The sequence below is a fragment of the Corythoichthys intestinalis genome, chromosome 3 (assembly GCF_030265065.1).
Source record: "Corythoichthys intestinalis isolate RoL2023-P3 chromosome 3, ASM3026506v1, whole genome shotgun sequence".
NCBI lineage: Eukaryota > Metazoa > Chordata > Actinopteri > Syngnathiformes > Syngnathidae > Corythoichthys > Corythoichthys intestinalis.
This window is the reverse complement of record NC_080397.1, coordinates 42414814-42432634: the sequence shown is the minus strand read 5'-3', so window position 1 is coordinate 42432634 and position 17821 is coordinate 42414814. Positions and strand designations below refer to the sequence as shown.

The window sequence follows — 17821 nt, the reverse complement described above, 5'->3', positions numbered from 1 at the left end:
CATGAAAATGAAAATCTCGACCACTCCTTAATGTCTACAATTTCTGCATCGCGACCCTTGTTATATAACCCTGCCCCCCATAAAATCCCCAAAATATCCAGCTATGGCCATTCACAGCTGTGTCTTGGCACTCAGGGATACATGCTACAAGGTAAGTATGCGATATCTTGTTAAAGTCATGGCGTCTGTAATTCTGCTCTTGCGTGCTCTCATCTCCAGATAGGGTTTTTCTGTTTAAAAAACTTGTTAAAAATGCCCCCCGTTCAAAAATTTTCCTCCCCCTGAAAATTGAGATTTTAAGCTTTCCAATGATGTATCACGCATATCGGACAATTTTGAAAGTTGGCCAAATTGGGGGTCTTAGAGCGCAACTTCAAGTCACCTGAGTGTTTTCTGCCATATATATATATTTTATTCCACATAATAGACACTTGCCCTACACTTTTCTTGAATGACGTATCCATGAACCTTGTGTGATGTTTTTTAATCTAAACAACAAATGGGCAGCCGTGTGCAGCCGGTATGATTTGCCTGTTTTTGATGTACTGCGTGGCACGCAGTCAACACTGAGCCAGACTGGAACCGGAACGATCATGCATCTGGTGGATTTGGGCCCTAAGTCTAACATTTTATCCGATTGTCCATATTCTATACAGTTTGTCTTCATTATTACCAGAAAATAGCGAAGCATTTATCATTATCAGTATCAATAGGGACAACTTTGTTCCAGCCCTACACCTTAGGATTCATTGAGATGTGGTCATGTATAGTACAGTACAATTATTTATTTGTTAAAAGACAGGAAATATTGATATGTTAAAACTTTACAGAGTTCAAGATGCTAATAGCATAGGGTATAAAAGTTTTTATAAGCCTACAGTTGCCAGAGATTCTACCTACTCTATCAGCACTTTCAAAGACATCAGTTCTTCCGCTTTGCAAATGATAATGATTAGAAGCCAACAAACGAGTTTTTCAACTTGTAATAGAAGCAACACATGAATAACAATATCCTGAAATTGTAAAGTTGAAATATTTGTATCAGCATTGTTTTGTCAACAGTGCACAGAATATTTGTACAATTGTCTCATTTTACAGGTTTTTTATTCTCTTATTAAACAGGAGATGATAACACACAGTTCAGGAACAAAGAGAAAGCAATAATCACCTAAGATAATACATATATTAAGGGAAGAATAATTAAAAGCTGGCCAGCCAGGAAATACTGTATGTCCCCGAGAGCCCCACCCAGACGGCTTCGAGAATATCTGCCCCCAACTCTCAATGCATACACTTTTTTTGTTATTTCCAATGCAAATAGGGAGGCCCCCATGTTAACCCATTGAGTGGCGAACAAGAATTGGAATTTTACAAGGCAGCTGTGTTATCTGTAAGTGACCTTGCTTCAGAGAAGAAGCTGACAGCTGTGCAACTCTTTTCCAGTTCAAAATGATATAGAAATGAATATACAAAGTACAATGAACAATCATATAGGAACAAATATCTCTACACGACACAATGCCTAATAATGCAGGCTACAAAGCTGCATTTGATTAATCTTAACCAGCACACTAAATCAGTTCAGCTCCAAAAAACACCAAATATTCTTTCGATGAAATGAGGTTGACGTGTTCCGACGTCACTCGCAGTGTGCTGTTTGCTTCCAAATCAAAGATGCCACTCGTATGTAGGGATTTACTCCACTGGTTTGTGCTGCAGCTTACTGTGTCCACAGAGGCCAGGAGAGGCACATCCTTGGTATAAGTAACACGGTAAAGGAACACCTTGTTGACGAGTTTCACAAAACCTTCACACGTGAAGTCGCCATTACTCTCGTAGGTAATCTGCAGAAAGACTCTGTAGACACCTTTACTGGGAAGGACCAGGTTTCCATTGGAGTAGAGGATGCCCCCATGGCAATAAGCGTTTCCCTTCTTACTTTCCCATAGAAGATATTTTCCATTTGTCTTATTGCCAAAAGGAGCTAGAATAGTGACAGTGGAGAAGCAATATTTAGTGTCTCAAATCAATGAATATTTATACATGGTGTTAATGAAGCGATTCAGTGACGCAAAATCATTTTATGTTTTGAGAGATCATGACAAAATCCCAAATTATGCATTGAGAAACATTGGAGGGTTTGGGGGGCAGGGGTCAAATACCTACAATATTTCCATCTAACTGGCTTACTTTAGGAATGTTCCAAACTTTTTTTTAGTGTTGCAAATTCGAAATGAGAATTGTCAAGATGACAACAAAAGTAGGGCTGTCAAACGATTAAAATTTTTAATCGAGTTAATTACAGCTTAAAAATTAATTAATCGTAATTAATCGCAATTAATCGCAATTGAAACCAACTATAAAATATGCCATATTTTTCTGTAAATTATATATATATTCTGTAAAATAAATTGTTGGAATGGAAAGATAAAACACAAGATGGATATATACATTCAACATACGGTACATAAGGACTGTAGTGGGCATTTCACTCTACTGTCATTTAAATCTGTCTATGCTGTCCTCACTCCGAAGCGTCTACTTTTTCCAAAGCTAGACAGCTAGTGAACGATGCCTTAATAATTAGACTTCTTCCTTTTTCATCTGATTTATTAATAAAATGGCCTCAAACCATTGTCCTCTTTAGACCGTCGTAAAACTACAAAATAAAAGTACACAAGCATTGCATTAGCAACAACGTTAGCTTAGCACGCTATACAGGTTCACTAAACATAAACAAAAAGCGTCTCATACAAAAAATATAACATTTCGCTTACTAACATAATATGTACATTTTTTACAACAACCATACTTACGGACAAATCTTGTCCAAGGATCATATAAGCACAACACTATCAGCCCGAGACGTCGTGCAGCCATAATGAACTGGCAAGACAATAATAAACCATGTCGCAAAGCGACCACAAGAGTTCGCTGTTGGACAGCAAAAAAAGCCTTGCTGTAAAACTTACCAAAAGGGAGAATACTTTCTGAGCGGGACATGTGCGTTAATTGCGTCAAATATTTTAACGTGAGTAATTTAAAAAATTAATTACCGCGCGTTAAAGCGATAATTTTGACAGCCCTAGAAGTTAACTAGGCCTGCAAGCAGGACTGAACGGGCCCTCGCAATCTAGCGCAACTCGGACAGTGTGCAGGTCAGGGTGGTGGCAGATCGTCCTCTCTAATCATCTCATTAGAACCTAACATGCTCGAAAGTCGCCTCTTAACATTCACACACCTAAGAGATAAAAACCCCTATTGGAGAGAGTCCTACAAAAAAGGAGCGAATAAAGGGTCATCACGGCAACAGACAGAGACATGTGGACATGGGCCGTAAATTAAGTATTTCAAAAGGTCTTGAAACTACAATGACCAACCTGAAAAGAACTGGGCATATATTAGAAAAATGAGTGACTTTCTATTGCCACTAGTTGGCGCTGTAGGGTTGATGCAAATGACCCCTACAGGACCCTTCAGAGTATGACTCAACAAGCACGAGATGTTTGGTGCAGATATGTTGTAGAAGTTATGACTGTTCAAAACTTGTGGTGAGACGAAATGGCTTCAGTCATTTTCACTTCTCCTGTTGGACTCTTCTGCTTCAACCAAACCTCAGTATTTTTCATCAGGCACCTGAACACATGTCTTATGGCTCCCCTGATGCAGGTTTCAGGTGAATATATTTTTTTTCCTTGGAGGAGGAGCCTGTTTAGTAAAAAAAGGCATTTCCTGTTCCCATTAGGGGGCGCTAGGCCTAATGGGTAATGTTTCAATGCACTCGTGTTAAGGGTGGGATCCCGCACATACATGCCAGATATGAAAACGATTGAACGTTGTGTCAAGGAGCTATTAGTCTTTTACTGAATTTGTTATTTTGCCAAAAAAATGGCCGACTTTGGCACCACGCCCAGGTCAGACCCATGAATGAAAACGAACCATTTTGAAAATTTTAGAGCTCCTATGTCTCCTGAATAGTCTCAACAATTATGAAGATGATCCAACTAACTCCCTCTGTGACAAGGTCTCAAATGTGCACCCTGTTAATTGATAAAAATTTCACATTCAATCCAAAATACCCGATTTCCTGTTGGGTTTGGAATATGGGTTCAAGAGACTTTTTGGAGCAGTTTTAAACAAGGTATCGACTCCCCAAATTTCATTGCTCTACGTTAAAAAAACCTAATAGGAAACGCCTTTTTGAAAAATTCAAGGGGGCGCCACTGAGCCATTTTGTTACATTTTTTTTTGTAACGTCGCAAGATTATCGAAATCTACGCAAAGCCGCATGTATGTGCAAAATTTGGTGAGTTTTCGTGCATGTTCAGGCCTCCAAATGTAAACTATACTACAAATGGATAAAAATTTCACATTTGATCCAAAATACCCGATTTTCTGTTGGATTTGGAAAATGGGTGCAAGAGACTTTTTGGAACAGTTTTGCATAAGGTATGGACTCCCCAAATTTCATTGCTCTACGTTGAAAAAACCCAATAGGAAAGGCCTGTTTTAAAACTCCTTTCTGTCGCCACTAGTTGGCACTGTAGAGTTGATGCAAATGACCCTTATAAGACCCTTCAGGGTATGACTCTCAACAAGCAAGGGAAGTTTGGCGCAGATATGTTGTATATCTGCTGAGTTATGACTGTTCAAAGTTTTTTGCGAGACAAATTGTTGACGGTCATTTTTACTTTCCTGTTTGGACCCCTCCGCTTCAACGAAACCTCAATATTTTTCATCAGGCACCTGAACACAGGTCTTAAGGCTCCCCTGATGCAGGTTTGAGGTCAACAGATTTTTTTCCCTTGGAGGAGGAACCTGTCTTGTAAAAAAAGGCATTTCCTGTTCTCACTAGGGGGCGCTAGGCCTAATGGGTAATATTTCAATGCACTCGTGTTAAGGGTGGGATACCGCACATACATGCCAGCAGTGTTGTTAATAACAGCGTTACAATATAACGGCGTTAGTAACGGCGTTTTTTTCAGTAGTGAGTAATCTAATTAATTACTTATCTCATCTTGGCAACGCGTTACCGTTACTGAGGCGGGAAAGGCGTGCGTTACTAAGTTGGTTGAATAAAAAAAAGTCAGAGAGACGGACTCACGGAGACGAGAGCAGAGAAGGAGTGGGAAAGACGCCGTTGCAAACGCGATGCTAGGTGGCTCCAATAATACCTGACTGTAGCCTACAAACTACGCCCACATGATACGGTAGATATCACATATTATAGAACTAGATGCAAATGGCAGACACGGCTGCATTGGCAACATGTTTTAAGGACTACATGCGTTAGTAAACAGCCGCCACCTTAAATCAGTAGACCTCTCAGGAAGGCTCTGTTGTAGAGATCCTTCCTAGCGAACCTACTTTTTTTTGTAATCTAAAATGGTCGTAAATCGGCAAAATCTTGACTTAAATCTATCTTTAAATGATGAAACAGTTTTAAACCCTACACATGTTGAAAGTAGACAGAAGGGAACTAATGCAATAGCGGGAGCAATTTTAACAACTTTAACGGTTGATTCACAACTTTAAATGACTTCCACACATAGCAAAGGTTACTATCTAGTTATCGCAATACCCTTGTGTCTAGCTAAGTGGAGGGTAAAGAATTGGGCTAGGGCCAATTGTCCCAAAAACCCTTTAAACTTCACATTGTGTGACCTTTTTTTTTGTTGTTGTTGAGAAAAACAAAACAAAACATGAAAATTATCACTAGTTACTTTGCCAAGTAACTAATTACTCTTAAATTCAGGTAACTGAGTTACTAACGCAATTACTTTTTGGGAGAAGTAATTTGTAACTGTAATTAATTACTTTTTAAAGTAAAATTAACAACACTGCATGGCAGATATGAAAAAGATTGAACGTTGTGCCAAGGAACTATTAGTCATTTACTGAATTTGTCATTTTGCCGAAAAAATGGCCGACTTTGGCAGCACGCCCAGGTCAGACCCGTGAATGAAAACGCACCATTTTAACAACTTAAGATCTCATATGTCTCCTGAACAGTCTCACCAATTTTGAAGATGATCCAACTAAATCCCCTAGCGAAAAGGTCTCAAATGTGCACCCTGTAAATCAATAAAAATTTCATATTCGATCCAAAATAACCGATTTCCTGTTGGGTTTGGAATATGGGTGTAAATGCTTTTTTGGAGCGGTTTTAGACATGGTATAGACTCCCCAAATTTCATCGCTCTACGCTGACAGACCCTAATGTTATAGGCCAAGTTTAAAATTTCAAGGGGGCGCCACTGAGCCATTTTGTTAGATTTTTTTTCAACGTTGCAAAATGATCGAAATTTACAATTTTCCGCACGTATGTGCAAATTTTGGTGACTTTTCGTGCATGTTCAGGCCTCCAAATTGGCCGTTCTCATTTGCCCTGAAAAAAAAAATTTTTTTTTTTTAAAATTTAAAAATCCTTTGCAAAACAATAGGGCCTTCGCACGTTTAGTGCTCGGGCCCTAACTAGAAACTGCAATTTCTGGAGAAATTACAAATGGGCTTTGCTGTGGTAGATACAGATCCAGGGGCATCGCTAGGTTTGAAGAAAAGGGAGGGGCTTAGCCCCCAGGAGTTACGCAGGATGTAAGTGAACAAAGCGTACAAGCAAAAAACTTCACAAACAGCTAACAAAAAATGATAAATTATATATACAGTGGGGCAAATAAGTATTTAGTCAACCACCAATTGTGCAAATTCTCCTACTTGAAAAGATTAGAGAGGCCTGTAATTGTCAACATGGGTAAACTTCAACCATGAGAGACAGAATGTAGAAAAAAAAACAGAAAATCACATTGTTTGATTTTTAAAGAATTTATTTCCAAATTAGAGTGGAAAATAAGAATTTGGTCACCTACAAACAAGCATGACTTCTGGCTGTCAAAGAGGTCTAACTTCTTCTAACAAGGCTCTACTCGTTACTTGTATTATGTGCACTTGTTTAACTCCTTATCGGTATAAAAGACACCTGTCCACAAACTCAGTCAGTCACACTCCAAACTCCACTATGGCCAAGACCAAAGAGCTGTCGAAGGACACCAGAGACAAAATTGTAGACCTGCAACAGGCTGGGAAGACTGAATCTGCAATAGGTAAAACGCTTGGTGTAAAGAAATCAACTTGTGGGAGCAATTATTAGAAAATGGAAGACATACGAGACCACTGATAATCTCCCTTGATCTGTGGCTCCATGCAAGATCTCACCCCGTGGCGTCAAAATGATAACAAGAACCGTGAGCAAAAATCCCAGAACCACACGGGGGGACCTAGTGAATGACCTACAGAGAGCCGGGACCACAGTAACAAAGGCTACTATCGGTAACACAATGCGCCGCCAGGGACTCAAATCCTGCACTGCCAGACGTCTCCCCCTGCTGAAGCCAGACAAAACATCACTGTTCTAGAGGACATCTGCATGGAGGAATGGGCCAAAATTGGTGGTTGACTAAATACTTATTTGCCACACTGTACATACAGAAATGACTTGCTCTCCTTTGGCACGTGAAATATTAGTTTTAGACCGTTCTAGATTTCAAGTATTTGAAATGGGAAAACTGTCTGTATTTTAACTTGGTAGTTCCCACAAGTTTGAAGATATATATATATATATATATATATACACATATTTACCTGTTAGCAGAGCACTCTGGTATTCATCCTTCTGTGAATGTCTGAGGGCTGCAAGGAAAATCCACTCATTAATACTTTACAACAGAGATTTTGCAAGAATATAAGCCAATGTACAGCATTTACCTGATGAAGTACCGTCTACATGCACCTCAGACTGAAAAGGAAACAAATGTAAAATTTTTTTAAATGAAATTGTTTCAATGAAAAAATAGGATGGGCATATCTACAGCAGTCATAAACTGCCAGCTGGAGTTAATGAGTTACCCCAGTACAATTTTTTTTTTTGGTGTGCGTCTACTTAGAAAAAAGATGAGGTTGTTTCTTTTGTAATTTATATCCTATATCCAAATGTTAAATCTGGAAACGGTTGGAACTAAATATTTAGCTTAATATGCAAATTCATATGACTGGAGACCGGAAGTAACAAAATTAAAGCTGGCGCACACAAAATACTCTTAAAATAGTTTCTCCTAAATGTGTATTTTAGCTATATATTGTTATAATCACAATGTCTCATGTCCAAGAGCTGACCGACTGCCACCGTTGAGTAGGTTTTATTAATTTTTAATCCAGGGTCCCCCCAGGATTGATAAATCTAAATTCAAGACTTTTAAGACTTTTTTTTAATGCCATTTCAAATGAAAATTAATACTTTTCTCGCACCCGTTATTTAGATAATATTGACTCATATTAAAAAAATAAAGTACTGAACATCAAATTTAACCTCAACTACTAAGTGTGTTTGACAAAAGAATGCACATTTGTTGAAAATACATTTAAATATAAGGTCTTTCAGAATTTTTTCTCCCAGGATAAAATGGATTTTACACTATTATTGTAAAGCAACTTCAGAAATTACATTTGCAATTCAGCAGGTTTCCCTTTTAAGAGGACCTAGTCAAGGTGGTAGGTAGGTGATTGTCAAGTTGGCCACCTTAACTGTAAAGTGCTTGCAAATGGCAGTGAAAGTTTATAAAACAGCCACTAAATGGCAGTAGTTTACCATTAATTACTTATTACTAAAAAAGCTACACATGACCATTTCCCTTGGTAATTGTTTATTTCTAATCACATTACAAGAAGTATAAAAAACACATGTTAATCCTTTGTTAGCTATTGAAGACATTTCTTTTAATCTGACAGAGAAAATCCATACTCTTATTTAATCAAGAAAAACATTTAAATATACCAAGAGGTGTTTTACGATCACCTACATTATAATTTGCCTATCACCATGCCATGTTATTCAGATCAACGTTAATACATTACCCCGCACTCGTTCCAATAATAGACAGTGTCAACCGTGTTGTTTATCTGAGAGTGATGGTGAATCTACGACTCCGGTTTATTCATGCTAAGGCTAGTGCACCTGCCAATACCCCATTGAACATGGCTAACTCTTGAGTTAAAATTGCGAAATTCACATTCATTCGAAAGGCAAACTGTGCAGAAATACATTATTGCATCTAACACATTTTAATTGGAGAAATTGGCAACTTATTTTGAAATGATAAGCAGGTCCACTGCCTTCGCATGACCCATAAACTGCGACCCAAAGTATCTGGATGCGACTTGGTTGCCGATCCAATACCTCACATGCTGGTCCAACTGTTTGGACTTGGTTGTCTTGTCGAGGCTTTCGTCGAACATAACAACTAAGGCATCTGAGCAGTTCCTTGAGTTAGCACACAGTACTGTGCGATTGCCTGCTGTTGTGATGTTTATGCTAATGATGCTAACGGAGCGCACGCACGAGGTGCAGCGCATCTTAAAAATTCTACGCGTCATCTTCGTTATGGATTTAAAAAAAAAAAAAAAAAACGTCGCGGATATAATTTAGGTTGCACTGAGATGTTCTTGAAAATTAAAACCACGGTGAAAAAATTCCAGACTTACGACAGCTAATTTAATGCTTTTAATACCTTTAATAATGGAAAACTAAATTCAATGCTTTTTTAAAATACTTTTAATGACCCGCGGGTACCCTGTAATCAAAGTTAACAGACAGTTTGAGTTGCTCCAGCTTTTATTTTGTTACTTCCGGTCTCCAGTCACGCGAATTTGCATATTAAGCTAAATTAAGCTCGAGCGTTTACGTCACAGCAGCACGGGATCGTGCGAGATTTGCGACAACGCAGCCATTTCGGAAGCACATCTGCATCACGGGACATTTAAACTTAACGGAAATACAATTCAACTACGAGTGCCAAAGATGGAAAAATGTAGGGAAAACTTGCCAGTTCGATACAGAGACAAACTTGTTACCACGGCGAAGGACAGATATGTGAGCAATTTTAAGGATGTGAACAATGTTGACCCTCACGAGCAAGCCGAACACAAATGGAATAAAGATGTCGACAAGCTTCCACCACACGCGAAATGGACCTCACGCTGTATTTAGTGTTTGGTGTATGTTACTACACTCATCAGCAATTCCGAAACTACAAATCGCTACAAAGCTACAAACAGTTTTGCTGCGGATGGGTGCAGGATCTGCACATTATGACCATAGCAAACGGCAACACCATCTTTCTAGCAAAGGTAGGCAATGTGTGTTTACATTAGTCTGTGACCACGGATGTACAAATTTTTTGCTGCAGAAAATGTAGCCTGTGTACAAATTCTTTGCCACTCTCTCACGTCAAAATATTACAGCTTTTTCATTTAGCAATGACAGGAATTATGTCTTATGAAGACAATGCACATGTATGCATGCTAGTTGTTTAGCTGTAGCTATAGCTAACAACAGGCCGATTTAGGGCATAAAGTTACTGAAATTTGCGTAAACAAACGAAATTAACTTACCGGAGTGGAAGTGCATAGAGCAAACTCAGTGTGTAACTGGAGAATCAAACGTTATGCCCTTGCTTCTGATCGAGGCCACCCATGCTATTCTTCGACGTTTGGTAAGTTCAGATATGACCTTTCCCTCGCCTTTTCTCCATGTTGGGATCCGGAAGAAACTCAATGTTGTGTTCCGTCGAGCTGTACATTCTCCTGTCTATTCGATCGGTTGTTGCAATTCTTTACCGCACAATAATTTCCAACCATTTTTAAAGAGCGACCTGTGTTGAAATGCCTCACTGTTTAGGTTTCTCGCTTCCAAAATGGCGATAGCGGCGGAAACCTCGCGAGTGCGACGTCATACGAGCCTAATATTTAGTTCCAACTGTTTCCAGATTTAACATTTAGGATATAAATTTATGATTAAAATTAAATATTTAGTTCTGGATTTAAACATTCAGGTCTAAAACTTCCTATTAAAAACTAAATATTTAAGTTGCTAAATTGCGTTGTAGATGTGCAAAAAATAAATAATTCAAACCATTTTAAACTGTGTGGCGCTAAATGTGAGAAAATGATGTCGTAATTTTTAGCATGTACTGCTTTACAAACGGCGCCCCATAATTAGTATATCGTCCCTACCAATGTTGAGACCAAACCTACGCCCTTGCTTTAAGAAGATAAAAAAAAATGACTTTTTTCACATTTTTGAGCGTTTGTCGTTTCGGTTGATGCGCACTAGTTGCTAGCACCTGTTATAAAATGCCTCTTACCTTAGAGTCAGGTGCAGGTGATTGGGGACATCCCCGTCGGAGCAATAGCAACACCAACCCAAATACCGCAGCGCACAGCAAACATAACGCCAGGTACATGCAGTACTGGCCTGCCGTAGTTCTTGAAAGAACGGCTCTGCTCTTCGTGTTTCGGCGACACATGCCTTCCTCCATCATGACGCTCCTCGTGGATTCCATTTGCGCCCCTGGTCTGACATATGGCCTTATGAGACAGGAGTCGCCTACGTGATTGGACTGCGCCTACTGATTTGGCGGTGAAAACTGTGAAAACTGGGAAATCCCGCTCGCCACCCTTGTAAGAATCCCGGCGAAAAGAAACAACACAACTCACCTGGAGGGCCGGGGCACACCGTGTGATTAAATGTGTGGGTGTTTAGAGATAAACTTTCCCACACTTTTCACGTTCTCTACTTCGACAGTAACAATTATTTTAATACTTTCTCTCTGTGTGTGTGCGTGTGTGTGCGTTGGGGGGTACAATTGCGTTAAAACGGAAATAGCTGCAATAATAAAACCAAAAACAGTCCAATTTAAGAACATCTACTTTTTGCCACGTTACTCATGTATTGACTCATTGAAAGTGTTTTGTAAATCTTTATTACACAAACACAAAGACATGATTGAACCTGTATTCAACCATAGGCGGAGTTGGACTTGTGGGCCAGGGGGGACACAACATGTTGATGACCACAAAACGTAGTGTCAGCAATAAAATTAACTTACAAGAATATTTATTGGCAAGACAAGGCAAATTTATTTATATTGCACAATTCAACACAAGGCAATTCAAAGTGTTTTACATCACACGAAGATCATAAAATTCACATTTAAATCAATACAACATAAAAACCAAGACAATCAAAATGGGAAATAAAATTATACATTAAAATCGCATTTAATCACAAATAGAATAAAAATACATAAAAATAAAACAAAAACTACTACTACTAATAATAATTGAAATCAGCAATGGAGATAAGCACAAGAGGAATAGAAAGCAAGTAGATTGAAATATATAGACAGTTATGGATATACAGTGCTAAACTAAAGCGTTTTTGGCCCTGATTTAAAAGAGCTAACAGTACTTATTATAATAAGTAGGCCTGTCAAACCATTAACATTTTTAATGAGTTAATCACAGCTTAAAACTTAATTAATCGCAATTCAAACCATCTATAAAATATGCCATATTTTTCCTGTAAATTATTGTTGGAATGGAAAGATAAGACACAAGACGTATATCCATTCAACATACTGTACATAAGTACTGTATTTGTTTATTATAACAAACAACAAGGTGGCATTAAAATTCTGTTAAAGCGATCCATGTATACAAAGACTTGTAGTTCTTAACAGATAAATGTTAATACAAGTTATAGAAATTTTATATTAAAACCCCTCTTAATGTTTTCATTTTAATAAAATTTGTAAAAATTTCAATCAAAAAATAAACTAGAATAGCTCGCCATTGTTGATGTCAATAATTACACATTGCTCATGGTGCTGAAACCCATAAAATCAGTCGCACCCAAGCGCCAGAAAAGGGCGTCAAAACACCCAAAAACACAAGTCACAAGTGCACATGACACTGTGCTGTCATTTTAATCTGTTTGAGCGGGACATGTGCGTTAATTGCGTCAAATATTTTAACATGATTAATCAAAAAAATTAATTACAGCTCGTTAACACGATAATTTTGACAGCCCTAAAAAAATGATAAATTATATGTATAACTATATATAAACAATGATTGACGCATGCAGCGCTTTGAAGAATTTTGACAGCCCTAATAATAAGTTGAAAATGAGCGTTTTTTTTGTTTCCCATCATTCTTGAGGGGAATTCTAAATCAGGCTGCTTAGGACAGCTATACTTTTTGCCAAGATCATCATCCATTGAATATGGTACGCCTGCCGGTGTCGTGCCATTGTAGTTACCCCAGACAAAAATTGTATCCCCTGGGTGGAGCCATATGGAGGTAAATTTGTGTCATTATTCGATCAATAAAAATGTGTTTGAATGCAAAAATAAAAAATGCATTTGAAAGCTATTTTTCTTCCCTTTTTTTTTTTTTTTTTTTTTTGATTGAAGCAACTTTTTGGATTGAAGTAATGTTGATTTTTGTTTGGGCTACATTTTGGCTAGGACATATGTGTCTTTATTATTCAATCAAAAAAATAAGTTGCTTCAAACAAAAAATCACTTCAATCAAAAAAAAATTTCAATCATAGAAAAGTTTTTGAATGCGAAAAAATATTTGAGACTCAAATATTTGCATTTGAACACATTTAATTTTTAATTAAAAAACTGATTTTAGCAATCCTTTTTGTGTAGGGGGCCATATTATGGGTAGGACATTGGTGCACACACAACATTCCCCAGGTTAGTTCCATGGATGAATTATGAACATACCATGAAGGGTCACCACGCAATATATTTTTAATCCATCCATTTTCTCCCACTTATCCGAAGTCAAGTCGCGGGGGCGGCAGCTTCAGAAGGGAAGCCCAGACGACTTCCCTCTCCCCAGCTCTTTTTGGGGGATTTCCAGACCTGAGTCATTAAAGACAGCTCATGTTTGGCTGGGTTCCATTTACGGTGAGTTGCCCTCACTCACTTGCCCTAAGCACGTTCTATGACGTCACACGGGTCACTTGGAGGGCAAAGGGAAACTGGGTGGAGGGGGAGCAAAAGCTCTAAAACACCTGCCGTCGTTCACTTACATGCAAGAAAAGAACAACCACAAGGTGTTGGAGAGGCGCTATACTGCCTATTCCAAATCACTGGTGCCTCCAGAAATTCTTCATAGGGGTGCCCAAATAATAATAATAATAAATTTTATTTGAAGGCGTCTTTCTGGCACTCAAGGTCGCCGTACAATATTTAAAAAAAAAAAAAAATCAGTGATGGTGCTGGGTAATGGCTACCAGCCAGGGACCTGGCAGCCACAGTAATAGGGTGGTAGGTGGGTCCCACTCTTTTTCTCTATGGCGAGGCTCCCGGGGCGTGGCCTTCTGCCTTGGCTGCTGGTTTTGTGCCGAAAAATAGCCGCCCGCGTGAAATGTCCCCCCCTTACGGGAACGCTTATTTATAACGCTTTATTGAGGTGAAAACATCAAATATTTTCATGGACGCATTACAGTAATGGATTTACGACTGTAAAATCAGTTTTAAATAAATTACACAAAATACTAGTACTGTATTTTAGTAACAAATCGTGGACTGGGCCACATAACCATCTTTGAACAGAAATGTATTAGTCTACAGCAGGGGTTTTCAACCCAGTCCTCAAGGCACACTGTGGGTCCTGGTTTTTGTTCCAGCCGATCCAGCAGAGACAGTTGAACCAATGAGGCTTCTGCTAAAACAAGCCACACCTGACTGCAATCAACTGATTGCACTTGTAAAACACCAGATTGGGGAAAAAGTGTTGTCATCTTGTTTGGTAAGAATGAAATCCTGCACCCACAGTGTGCCTTAGTGGAATAGGTTGGGAACCCCTGGTCTACAGGTTTTCATGACCATATCCCAATGACAATCACACAGGTATGACATTTATTAGTTCAAGCAGAGTAAAATAATGCATATTCACGGTACAAGAAAATCGTTTCCATGTCTATCGATTGGTGAGAAAAAGCTGTTTGTACGAGTGACGTGTGCAGGCCCGGCTCTAGGTTTACTCACCAGAGTGGGCACTAAGAAAACTTGAGGGGGCACCCCCAATGCAGGCTTTTTTTTACCCTCTGCATTTCTCCAGGCTTGGGACCGGCGCAAGTAGAACACTGGTTTGTGTCCCGTTGAGGCTGCATCAATTTTTTTTTTTTTTTTTTTTCCTTCATTCATCTATCTCATTATTCTTGCAGTCGGCATGATGTCACGATGACGTCATCTCGCATAGCAACGTGTCGCCATTTTGAGATGGGGGCACGCACAGGTAAACATCCGTAGACAAACGTTGTCTGAAATTCATATATTTCAGCTGTATTTTGCGTCTTTTTTTCATAAAAACGTCTTAAACATGACTTATTATTATCACGAGTCACTGCCGATAGACGCGAGGAGGCGTTACAACTTAAAATTAGCGTGTATCGGCCTGCAAATCTGCCCATACAAAGTCGCAGCTGATAGCTGAATAAACAATCCAAAGGAATTACCTGCAGTGGAGTTCGGAAAAATCTACAACTACCTCATAAAGTAACCCAGTAAGTTGTCCTTTATTAATTACGTGGAATATGTACTGTGTAGAACTAAGAAAAGTGGTAGTATAAACGGAGTGATTATTTCTGCCGTAACCGGTAATTCGCCTCCAAGCGTTATTTAGCCGTGAACACGTCACGGGAAAAAAACCCACCAGGCCAATAATATACCGATTGACCGATCAGAGCAGTTCACGGCTAAAGAAAAATAACGCTTTGCGAGTTGTCGGTTACGGTAATAAAACTACTGCCTAGTCTATTGAATCGTAGCAGCTAATTGGGACAAAAATTATCGATTAAGTTTACTCACCAGTAATAAAATGTCAGCTGCAAACGTAAATGTGCCTGGATTTAGGTCCCCACTGGCGAGAATGGTCCACGGAACCGTCTTCTTTTCCTGTTCCTCAATTGATTGCTTTCAGCTATTTGCTTGTCCTTTTCTTCTCGTGAGGAAGAATGCAGAACTTCAAATGCGGCTCCGAACTCTTCCTTGTGTTACAACCCGGAACACGGCAACTTTTAGTCATTCAGACGGAAAAAAAGACCGCAAATAAGACAAAAGTTCAACGCGTTTGTACTACAATGCACGACAGCGCAACTGCTTGTGACTCGTGTTTTGCCCCCATTTCAATATGGCGATGCTTTGTTGTGGCTGGGGACGTCATTAATGCCCGGTTGTCCGACTGCGAGAATGTGTCTGGAGGAGAGAGGAAGCGCGCAGATAACAAATGAGGTTGGAAAACCAGCTTGTTTTGGTGATTGCTTGTTCGGCGTGGTTGCGGCCAACAGTAACCGTTAATCCTGGAATAAAAAAGTTGGTGAGACCAACTCTCTGTGCGTTCTCTATATCCAGTGCGTCGCTACAATAGATATTCCCGACTGTGCCGTCACGATAGTCGTGGCTATGAACATCTTTCTCGTATCAACGACTCTGCAGACGTGGCTTTGTCTAAGCAGGTTTATTAACACTCAAAAGGGTGAAACTAAAGAAAACACACAAAACAACACAATCAAAATATGCACAATATATGAAATCGCATATGTACTGCCCTATCTGTAGCAAACTGCATATGAAAATATGAATAAACAATGAGCAGAGCGCCCGAGACGCCATTTTGCCGACCTCTAACTCGTGGGTAACTAGCATATCACAAGTTTCATGCTAAGTGAATCCGTCTCACTTTTTAGCACGGAAATACACACAGTCCACATATTTACGTTTTTAAACACATTTAAACAATACATACCGGCGATGCAACCTCAAATTCAAGGCAAAGTGGTCACAGAGACGGCGGGAACTGACTGCGGCCGTCATCCTGTTAATCTCTACTGAATAACGTCACTTCCGTGTTGCAGTTTCTTTCAAATAAAGTGCGCATGAGATGCAGTAAATCGAGGCGTCCACTAGATGATGCTAATAAGACGTAAAAGCAATAAAACTCAGGTAGTCAATCACAAAACCCATCAATCTTTTATGCATAACAGAACACCGACATTTTGATTGGGTGGGCACGACTCACGTCTGGGTGGGCCGTGCCCACCCCAGTCCCCCCATACATCCGGCCCCGGACGTGTGGGCGCGCAATAATAAAATAAATAAACAAATAAATAAATGAAATAAACGCTCAATAAAGCGTTATAATAAGCGTTCCCGTCAAGGGAGACATTTCACGCGGGGCGGCTATTTTTCGGCACAACACCGGTGGGGGACCCTGGCCTGCCCTGGGCTTGGTGGGCCTTTGGGGGTCCCATGGCATGCCGTGCCGGTTGGGGGGGCTGGGGCTGTGGCTCATGGCCCGGGTGGGCGGATGGGGGTGGGGTTAGTGGTGTGTCCCCTCTTCCCATCCCTGAAGGCCGCTTGATGGGGACACGGGTGGCCTGGGGGACCACCCTGGTTCCCGGGCGGGGGGGAAAGGTTGTGTGTGTGTGTGTAACGATGGCCTCTTTGCGGGGCTGCGGGAGGAGTGATGGGCTGCGCTGGCAGTATGAATACATATACAGTAGATGTACTGTACGTACTAGTATGTGTATGCTTACTAATTACCGTACTGACCCGAATATGAGACGGTGTTTTTTGCATTGAAATAAGACTGAAAAAGATGGATCGTCTTATATTCGCGGTCTAGACATTACACCCATTCACGACCCTAGATGGCGCCAGATATCATTGAAGCGATGTTCTGTCAAGACAGATCTCAGCTACTCTCCCCATTCACGACGCTAGATGGCGCCAGATATCATTGAAGCGATGTTCTGTCATGACAGATCTCCGCTACTCTTTTTAGTTTAACCAGTTTGCATTATTTTATTGCAATGTTTTTCCTTATTCAGATTTGTTTCAAGACTACAGTTACAGTTAGACTTCACTTTGATGGTTAATGCAGTTATTGCAATTTTGATGTTTTATCA

General features: G+C 39.7%; 1 protein-coding gene across 2 annotated transcripts; it reads right to left on the bottom strand.

The window, feature by feature from the left end:
* Positions 1–788: 788 nt before the first annotated feature.
* On the bottom strand, positions 789–16934 carry LOC130913662 (lymphotoxin-alpha-like). Of its 2 annotated transcripts, none has more exons than XM_057832441.1 (5): positions 16660–16934; positions 11196–11418; positions 7762–7792; positions 7639–7686; positions 789–1984 (listed from the first exon to the last, which is right to left on the bottom strand). In XM_057832441.1, exons 1-5 carry the CDS (start codon positions 16725–16727, stop codon positions 1572–1574), a joined length of 783 nt encoding a protein of 260 aa, XP_057688424.1. In that variant the 5' UTR covers positions 16728–16934; the 3' UTR covers positions 789–1571. The 2 variants fall into 2 exon arrangements, with proteins under 2 accessions (XP_057688424.1, XP_057688425.1); XM_057832442.1 differs by lacking the exon at positions 16660–16934 and adding an exon at positions 11548–11644 and having other exon boundaries at positions 11196–11459.
* Positions 16935–17821: the final 887 nt, after the last annotated feature.

Bases quoted from the DNA above. Each gene is read 5' to 3' on its own strand.
- LOC130913662 (XM_057832441.1), bottom strand. From the start codon at position 16,727: ATGACGGCCGCAGTCAGTTCCCGCCGTCTCTGTGACCACTTTGCCTTG. The intron at 7,793-11,195 runs GTAAGAGGCATT...TTTCCTTTTCAG, and splicing joins CACCTGCACCTGACTCTAAG to TCTGAGGTGCATGTAGACGG. The intron at 7,687-7,761 runs GTAAATGCTGTA...TTTTCCTTGCAG, and splicing joins TGTAGACGGTACTTCATCAG to CCCTCAGACATTCACAGAAG.